Source organism: Lathyrus oleraceus, chromosome 4 (assembly GCF_024323335.1).
Source record: "Lathyrus oleraceus cultivar Zhongwan6 chromosome 4, CAAS_Psat_ZW6_1.0, whole genome shotgun sequence".
Taxonomy (NCBI): domain Eukaryota; kingdom Viridiplantae; phylum Streptophyta; class Magnoliopsida; order Fabales; family Fabaceae; genus Lathyrus; species Lathyrus oleraceus.
The window spans coordinates 488,417,518-488,427,642 of record NC_066582.1 but is presented as its reverse complement, the minus strand read 5'-3'; the positions used below and the strand labels follow the sequence as shown (position 1 = coordinate 488,427,642).

The window sequence follows — 10,125 nt, the reverse complement described above, 5'->3', positions numbered from 1 at the left end:
GAGGAGGATTCTGAGCCCTTAGAGGGTTAAGTTATTGTATTTTTCAGTTTTTAGGTTTATTTCTATTTGTATTTTCGGATTATGTATTTTGACTTTGTTTTTGTACTTTTGGGGTGTTTTGTCCCCCATGAACAAATTTATATTTTTAGTTAATGTTATTTATTTATGTTTTTAATTTTGTTTGTTTAATAAATTTTTGGTTGATTGAGTGACAAACCTTCTAGATTGGTTGCTCCTCAAAGAAGTACCCAATGAAGGTGCATCCGAGCTTGGATGGCAATGATAAGAATAAACAAGTGAATGAGGCTAAGGTACATGGTTACCTCCGGCTAGAATTTTAGAATGCATTAAGAACTTTACTCTTTTTGGTAAATTGAATATTGTCTTTTTGCAACATAATTGAATGAATGTTTCATCTAGGACTTAAAACCACAAATTGTGAGGAAACCTCCATTGTACACTTAAATGCTGGATTCTAATAAGTTTTGTTGATTCATTTGATTCATGCTTTGTCTTTTATTATTTTGAATATGTGGAAGCAATTAGAAATGATCAAGGCACTTGTTTTCTATCGAGAACAACTACATCCAAAAACAACTTACCTGTGAGCAGAGAGAGTATTCGTTAACCCCTTTGAGCTTAAACAGTTGAATCTCTGCTTGAAATAAAGCGAGATTTCAAAAATCTTTTTTTTACAACCCGGAAAATCTTGATTATTGTTCTTTTGCCGTAAAAAGTTAAGAGCATTCACTTAGGGTGGGTAAGAAATAAGTTGGGGAGAATCGGTAAGTACCACAACTCTTGAAAAAAAAAATGAAAAACCGAGCAAGCATTGAAAATAAAAATGTAGAAAAGAAACATCTGTTTTGTAATTATGATGTGAAAGAAAAGAACAAAAATAGAAAGAATGAAAATGAATGCTTGCTTGGAAGAAAAATAGTGAAAAATAAAAATTGAGTTGTGGAATATGAGTTGTGAAGGTTTCAAATAAGAAACAAATGAAACAAAGTCGAGATGTGTGAATAATATACTGTGAATGTCTCTTTTGCATCGGCACTTTCGTTTCAATGGCCTTAGAAATGACCCTTGTTTGTTAACCTAACCAAGCTTCAACCGAAAAGCCCTTAGTGATCTTTATGCTTCCACATTACCATTTATGATTGTTAGACATTGTATGAATCTATTTGATTTCTTCATTGTTTGTTAGACAGTGAGATTATTCCCGCGGTTGCAAACGCGTAAATTCTTCATTCCTTATTCGAAGAGGAGAGATAGGGTGATTCATTCAGAATAATATTGTTGTAGATAGATAAATATTTCGCATAAGCTATTAAGTTTTAGTTCTTGTGTATTATTTTATTCGAACCGTTGGACACCTGTATATGCTGATTCGCTTGTGTTTGAGCCGTTTTATCCAACTTCGGAGAAACCTTTTTCTTAATGCAAATCCTCTTGTCATTCAAGAGGCATACTTTGCTTGAGGACAAGCAAGAATCTAGTTGGGGAGAGTTGTTAGATACCCAAAAGTGCTTATTTGAGCTATCAATTAAGGGTATCTTTCACTCTATTTCCTTGCTAAATTGTCAAAACCACCTTTGTTTTAGATGAAATGCATTACATTGATAAACGATCTTGGTGCCTTTGATTTGTGTGTTATTGTGCAGGAAGAAGGCATGAAATAATTGAAAATGAAGACACAAGAAAGTTGGCAAAGGAACCAAAGAAAACAAGCATTCATCAGCCTGCTCACTAGGCGAGGGCTGTGGCGAAGCACTCGCTAGGCGAGCGCCCAGCGAAAAGCTCCAGTAAAATGTCAATAAATTCGCTAGGCGAGCTGCTAGCGAAGGTGGTAGCGAGTTCGTTCAGTTTTGGTGAAAAGCGCAGCCAGCACTCACTCGCTAGGCGAGGCTCTAGCGAGTTCCCAGCGAGGATTCCAGTAGCCAAACCTTTCAACCTCGCTGGGGCGAAGGTTGAAGCGTGTCCTTCGCTAGGTGAAGTTTTGTTCGCTAGGCGAACATGACAGTCTGAGATAGACTGTGTCTCTGGGTGCAGGTGCCTCAGGTGCCTCAATTAGACCCTCGCTAGGCGAGCCATTCTGCTCGCCTAGCGAGCATGACAGCCCAGTACAGCTCTATAAGTAGCAAGTGCCACTTTTTAGAGCCATACCTTAGTTTTACCTAATTTTTGCACTTTTGTACTTTCTTAGAGATATTTTACAGCATTGTTCTTGGGAGATTTTATGCCCTAGATTTCATTTCTCTTCATCTTGTAACCATCTTCTACAAAAAGAAGGTGGATTCCCATCCAATCTCGATTATCCGACTTGGATGTTGATCAACCTTCTTCCGAAACTTGTCGACCAAGCTACCATGAAAATGAGTAGCTAAGTCATCCATTTGTCAAGGTTAGATGTAGGTGATTACTAGCTTTGTGTGTAAATGTAAGGATCTTCATGTGTAAACTCTTTAATGGTGAATATATGATGAAAACTTTGTTTCTATTTAAAACTCTTTGTGTTGGTTTATGATCGAGAGATGTTTACCAACTCTTGACCTAGGTTTACATCCAATCTTGTTTGTTAGCTAGAGATAGTAATGAATGATTTTGTTCACCATAAGGTTGAACCAAAAAGTTATCATTTTGATAGATTGTGTTCGAGAGAAACAATGGATCAAAATGGGAAAACTCACAATGTGTGTTCGAGAGAAACATATTGGGAGGACTTTGTGAAATGATTTATCATCTAAAGGAGTTTATAAGATTGTTGACCGAACAAATACATGCAAAGTGATCATCCAACCCTAACTGTGGCAATATTTCTCATTTATTCAAACCAAAACCTTTACCGCAATTTATTACCTTTTTATGCAAGATAACGTGACAACCAACCAAAACCCTATTGTTACATTGAGTTAGAATTAATACAACCATCGAACGGCGGTGATATCTTACAATCCCTGTGGATACGATAACAAAAACCCGACACGTAAATTTACAACTAACACTCCCCGGCGTCGAAAATTTCGAGTGTTGGGGAATACTCTTTGGTGGTGGATTTTTCATTTCGCGACAACTCCTTGCCGTCGTCGGAACTTTTACCTTTTTGGCTGGCTTCTCCCTTTCCCGATGACTGCTCGGCGTCGAAAATTTCGTGTGTTGGGGAATACTCGTTGGTGGTGGATTTTTCATTTCCCGGCGACTGCTTGCCATCGTCGGAACTATTACCTTTTTGGTTGGCTTCTCCCTTTCCCGATGACTGTCCGGCGTCGAAAATTTCTTGTGTTGGGGAATACTCTTTGGTGGTAGATTTTTCATTTCCCGACGACTACTCGCCGTCGTCGGAACATTTACCTTTTTGGATGGCTTCTCCCTTTCCCGATGACTGCCCGTCGAAAATTTTGTGTGTTGGGGAATACTCTTAGGTGGTGGATTTTTCATTTTCCGACGACTGCTTGCCATCGTCGGAACTTTTACCTTTTTGGCTGGCTTCTCCCTTTCCAGATGACTGCCCGGCGACGAAAATTTCTTGTGTTGGGGAATACTCTTTGGTGGTGGATTTTTCATTTCCCGGCGACTGCTCGCCGTTGTCGGAACTCTTACCTTTTTGGCTGGCTTCTCCCTTTCCCGATGACTGCACGTCGAAAAATTTCGTGTGTTAGGGAAGACTTTTTGGTGGTGGACTTCTCATTTTCCGACGACTGCTTGCCGTCGTCGAAATTTTTACCTTTTTGGATGGCTTCTCCCTTTCCCGATGACTGCTCGGCGTCGAAAATTTCGTGTGTTGGGGAATACTCTTTGGTGGTGGATTTTTCATTTCCCGGCGACTGCTTGCCGTCGTCGGAACTTTTACCTTTTTGGCTGGCTTCTCCCTTTCCCGATGACTGCTCGGCGTCGAAAATTTCGTGTGTTGGGGAATACTCTTTGGTGGTGGATTTTTCATTTTCCGGCTACTGCTTGCCGTGGTCGGAACTTTTACCTTTTTGACTGGCTTCTCCCTTTCCCGATGACTGCTCGGCGTCGAAAATTTCGTGTATTGGGGAATACTCTTTGGTGGTTGATTTTTCATTTTCCGGCTACTGCTTGCCGTCGTCGGAACTTTTACCTTTTTGACTGGCTTCTCCCTTTCCCGATGACTGCTCGGCGTCGAAAATTTTGTGTGTTGGGGAATACTCTTTGGTGGTGGATTTTTCATTTTCCGGCGACTGCTTGCCATCGTCGGAACTTTTACCTTTTTGGTTGGCTTCTCCCTTTCCCGATGACTGTCCGGCGTCGAAAATTTCTTGTGTTGGGGAATACTCTTTGGTGGTGGATTTTTCATTTTCCGGCGTCGGGCTTTGGGTGGAGACCGGGGGCGAGTAAAAAAAGAAAATCGTTCCATTTTCCTTTCCCTTCCGGTCGAGGCAACCAATGTCGAGCATACGACGATGTCGCCCGTTTTCATTTCGTGGAAGTCCCCGGTAGAGGAAAGGGCTGTAGCGTCGTCGGAACTTTTACCTTTTTGGATGGCTTCTCCCTTTCCCGATGATTGCCCGTCGAAAATTTCGTGTGTTGGGGAAGACTCTTTGGTGGTGGATTTTTCATTTTCCGGCGACTGCTTGCCATCGTCGGAACTTTTACCTTTTTGGCTGGCTTCTCCCTTTCCCGATGACTGCCCGGCGTCGCAAATTTCTTGTGTTGGGGAATACTCTTTGGTGGTGGATTTTTCATTTCCCAGCGACTGCTCGCCGTCGTCGGAACTTTTACCTTTTTGGTTGGCTTCTCCCTTTCCCGATGACTGCCTGGCGTCGAAAATTTCTTGTGTTGGGGAATAATCTTTGGTGGTGGATTTTTCATTTCCCGGCGACTGATTGCCGTCGTCGGAACTTTTACCTTTTTGGCTTGATTGCTTGCCTGAAGTTTCACCTTTTCCAGATGACTGCCCGACGCCGAAAATTCCGTCTGTTGGGGAGGACTCTTTTATGGTGGGCGATGACTGCTAATGAAATAATGTTTCAGTCTTACTTGAGCAATAGGGCTAGGGTTACCGGTTCGCAGGATTGAAAGAGTGCTTCGGGAATAATGGCTGAATTCAAAAGAATATTGGGAAGTGACATGTATTGTATCTTGGCTTTGTACCTAATAAACCATTCAGTCAAAATATGGGCACGGTATGCCACAACACAAGGTAAACGTGCAAGCTGCAGCTCCACAGCAACTGTCCCGGATGTGCACAATGCAACTTTACTAGCCTGCGATGCTGAAAAATATTAGATCGTTTAAGTTGTTTTTCAAGAAGAATTTAATTTTTCTAATTATTATCTCAAAAATATATTTAAATGGTTGTATATAGTTAATGAGGGGCATGAAAAAACAAGTAATCTTATATTTTATAATAAACTCTTACACATATCATCACGGTTGGATTAAGTAACGGTGAGGAAATGTTAAAACGTAAGAATGATGTTCCTAGGATTTAAATCAAAGACCTATAAATTATTTCCTAACATTTGTCTTTTTTACCTGTTGTTATAAGTGGTCATTCGCCTGTTGTGAAAACCAACATACATACAATCACACGCTACCTAACAACGGACGCGAAACCGTCATTATATATGTTTCGCAACCGTCATTATATGTGTTTTTCATTATAGTAGTAGTACTTCATGGATCTAAGATTTTGATGATTTAAACATATTACTCTGGAGAAATGTAATACATTCATAATGTATTAAGGCAAACCAACCAAAGATTGTGATTAGAATGACAACTAATAGTTTTTGTTGCAAATATCATTCTAATCATGCAAGCTAAATCGACTCTACACTTTTGAAAGCTATTCTCACTAGTTATGTATCAACAGAAAATGTTTCTTCTGACAATAACAAGTAACTGATTTGCAGCTATAAATGCTTCAAACCTTAAATCTTAGTAGTAATAAATTCAATGCCACATAAACTTGTTTATTAGTCATGAATCACAGGCTTCCCATAGTTTAATATAGTCAACGCTGCAACAGCACTTGGACTGTAATCAGGATATTTTCCCGTCAAACTTTGCTTTGCAAGGTTCTGGTTTATTCTTTCGGAAGGCATTAAAAGCTTGACAAACTTTTGCGCTGAAAGTATTTGTTTTTCTTGACAAACATGATCATGTATTAAATCTCTGCAAAATAAAGGCAGGACATAATGTCAAATATGAGAAATAACTACTTCCTGTGACGAACATATTCTAAGCTTTTTAGAGACATTCAGAATTAGTATCGCTAATCAAATAATGTTTCAGTCTTACTTGAGCAATAGGGCTAGGTTTGCCGGTTCGCAGGATTGAAAGAGTGCTTCAGGAATAATGGCTGAATTCAAAAGAATATTGGGAAGTGACATGTATTGTATCTTTGCTTTGTACCTAATAAACCATTCAGTCAAAATATGGGCACGGTATGCCACAACACAAGGTAAACGTGCAAGCTGCAGCTCCACAGCAACTGTCCCGGATGTGCACAATGCAACTTTACTAGCTTGCGATGCTGATTCAAATTAACTAGCCACAAAATGCAACCTTCATGTAAGATATGTAAGAATTTAAACAGTTCTAATCAGCAATAATGGAAGCTTCAGTCAAAATAAACACAGATATACCTAGTTGATGGTTTATTGTATCTAACATAACCTCGTGGAAGAAAAACAAGGTACTTTGGTCCTACCTAACCTAACATGCCCGCCGATTTAAAATAATATGGTATAGACATCTATTGATTTGAGTAAAGATCAACATAAAAATACCTACATTGTTGGTTTATTGTGTCTAATGTAACTCCAATGGAAGAAAAACAAGGTACTTTGGTCCTACCTAACCTAACATGCCCGCCGATTTAAAATAATGTGGTATAGACATCTATTGATTTGAGTAAGATCAACATAAAATAAAGATTAAACTAAGATATTAACAATTATTTTGATATTATTAAAGTTTAGATTCATGTATTCAATTAAGCGCCCACTAGAAGTTGATAAAGCTAGAGTCTGGTCATGGTACGAAGCAGATACATGGATCAACTTTTGCTATAATGTTCTATTCAGAACCATGCTTCTATCCAGATCGTTAATCTCAATATCTTTCTTAATATTCTCTTATATAAATAACTTATGATATATACATAAACAATTTTCAGCTAATTTTGATAGTCTATCGAAGAAACCATACGCAAAACAAGTTAATGCAGTTTATCCCTTCAGTTTGTGGATTTTGGAAAACAACTTATTAATTAAACTCTTATTTACATGACTAAATTAAGCCGGTAAGTAATCACTCAAACACCCCATAATTCCAAAACAAAAAACAATTAATTATATTTCTTATTCTTAACAATGTAGTTATCATATTCTATGAAGCAAAGATACACAGATATTGACAGAGCGACACCGACACTGACAATAATTCTAATAAATTAAACATAATCAGAAGTGTCAGTGACATAAATAAATACACATTTTTTCAGAGGTGTTGGTGTTTCATTCAGAACTCACTTTGAATGTATACAAATGTGGCAATAGTTCCCAAATTCCCATTACTGAGATATCTTCAATGGGAAACAAAGATTGCAATCCTTCACTTCTCATCTTAGAGCTGAAATAGATTAAACATTCAAATTACATCAATGAATACAATTTCTCAACAATCTTCAAAGTTTTATGAATGGGAGAAAAAAAGTTTACCCTCCAATGCCAGAAAATCGAACAGGGAAAGGAGAAAGAAGCTTAAGGGAAGCCATGAGACGAGAAGCGATGGAATCACCGGAAACTTCACCCGCAACAAGAAAAACCCTAAGTTCGCCATCTATAGCAGCCATATCCATAGGAGCTTTGAACTTCACGTGTTGTGAAGAGGAAGAAAAGCTCAAAACAGTGTTTGGTGGTTTCAATTTCCATTTCCTTGTCAACAAAATCAAAGCTTTTGCACCAAACATTTCGACTCAGTTGATCACTGCAATTTCTTCAACGTGTATCCCGAATGGCAAATTTCCATAATTCTTTAACACTGTAAAATTATTTGTGAAATTAATAAAATAAATAAATTCAATTTGATTCAATTTAATGTAATTTAATTTAGATTGGTTTTTAAATTTTTAAATTATAAATTATATTTATTATTGTTATTATTATTAATTATTATTATTATATTAATAAATTGAATTTGATGGTGGGAACGATATTCTTATTTATTTTTTTGCATTTGTTGACTCGTGTAAGCTTGTGCGTTATATAGTTTTCACCCAGCAAATTTTAGACGTCGTATGTTAATAAAATTTTGATTTTTGTATTTTTTTTTTTGTGTGTGAATAAGGCATTAGAGTTTTGACGCTTTCTATCTCATGGTGAGACGATAGGTTTATGTCTGTGTGCATATTAGTGACTCTAGTATAAAGAAGAGTTCCTAAGCCAAAGAAATCACTTAGATTATTAAGGAGATTTCAAATTATTTGTCATTTACTAGGAAGTCCTCTGAATGCTCTTGTTTTTTTTTTAATTTTGAAAGATACTTTGAAAAGTCATTTGAACTAAACTTTAAAGAAGTGGCACTGGACAAGGAAGGAGTCATGGTAGAATATGACATTATTGGCATTGCGAATGATAGAGCAAGAAACAAAAAGGAATTGTGTTATGTTTGATCCCAATGACATGAATACAAGGATTATAATACCAAATATCCACATTTGCACTTGAGACAATTATTGGAAGTAACTAGTAACTTCAAAATACCTGAAGTTACTGATGATGCTTTCAAAATTAGACTTTTTTCCATACTCTCTAAAGGACAGGGCCAAAAGTTGGTTGAACTCTTTAGAGCCCAATTCCATAGCCACATGAAATGTTTTAGCTAAAAATTATTTAGTTAAGTACTTTCCTTTTGTCAAGAATGCCAAAATGAGAAAAGATATTACTTCATTTAAACAATGAGATGATGAGTCTCTGTTTAATGTTTGAGAAAGATTCAATGAGTTGTTAAGGAAATGTCCTCACCATGGAATATCAATCTGCATTCAATTGGAAACATTCTACAATAGATTGATATCATCCTCAAGAAACATGTTAGATACATCCTCTAGTGGAGTTTTGTTATCTAAATAAATTGATTGAAATCATTACTGCTAACACCTACCACTAGCCAATTACAAGAGTTGATGTTGTTTCCACTCAAAAGAAGTCTTTTGGTGTCCAAGAAGTCAATGAGACCGCAAACCTTGCTTCTCAAGTGGCACAGATTCACCAAATAATGAACATGATGACGAGTATTGACGTGCCATCAGTCAAACATATCAAAGTTGTAATTGACAGATCTAAAGTTGCATGTGTTTAATGTGTGGGAGCTCGTTTATTTGAAGAATGCTCATCTAATCCAATTTCTATGTGGGCACCAACAAGTACAACAACCCCTACAACAAAACTTACAATTCTAGGTGGCATAATCATATGAACTTCTCATTGAGCAACATAAAAAACCAACTCAAGCCTCAAGCACCTCAAATTTTGCCTAGTTTTTATGCACCCGATCTTGCTATGACAATCAAGGGAGTAACTAATTGGAAAATATCTTCAAAAAGTTTTTCATAAAAGAAATGAAGAACCAATTTTAAACTTATGGAGTAAGCATTAAAATTTTGGAGAACCAAGTAGGGCGGATTGCTTCTGCACTCAGTTCTAGAACTTTTGGAGCACTTACATGCTCCACTGAAGAAACGAGAACAAGAGTCGGATTCTCGTTCGGATGCAGGTAATAAGGATTAGCAGAGTTGATAGCGAAATCCGTAAAACTCTGTGCAGGAAACAAGAAGGAAGAAATGTGAAGAACAATGGCAACCAGAGCTGAGATAGCTCTGATACCATATCAATAGAACATATGTTCATCATGAATGGGAGATGAAAACAGTTAGGTATGCATCAAAAAGAAGAAGAAGAAGGTAGTTACATTCAAGAAGAAGAAGGAAAGGAAAATACTGTTTCATTCATTGATTAATAATGATTTACAATATGGTTTATATATACAAGAAGGTGTGGTAGTGTAAGCTAAGGTGGAAACTTTGTACAATATAAAGTGTTAGTTCTAATAAAGATCAATGATTTGAAAATACTAAAAAAAGATATGTTATAT

The 10,125-nt window shown here is 37.2% G+C and overlaps 1 protein-coding gene and 1 non-coding gene across 2 annotated transcripts; both read right to left on the bottom strand.

Annotated features, from left to right (window-relative positions):
- Nucleotides 1-5,852: 5,852 nt before the first annotated feature.
- LOC127138141 (probable lipid-A-disaccharide synthase, mitochondrial) lies at nt 5,853-8,014 on the bottom strand. The gene is made up of 4 exons (XM_051064539.1): nt 7,692-8,014; nt 7,490-7,602; nt 6,268-6,502; nt 5,853-6,141 (listed from the first exon to the last, which is right to left on the bottom strand). Exons 1-4 carry the CDS (start codon nt 7,940-7,942, stop codon nt 5,943-5,945), a joined length of 798 nt encoding a protein of 265 aa, XP_050920496.1. The 5' UTR covers nt 7,943-8,014; the 3' UTR covers nt 5,853-5,942.
- Nucleotides 8,015-8,897: 883 nt separating this feature from the next.
- On the bottom strand, nt 8,898-9,004 carry LOC127077060 (small nucleolar RNA R71). The gene has a single exon (XR_007787046.1). It is a non-coding gene; the product is annotated as a small nucleolar RNA R71 (small nucleolar RNA).
- Nucleotides 9,005-10,125: the final 1,121 nt, after the last annotated feature.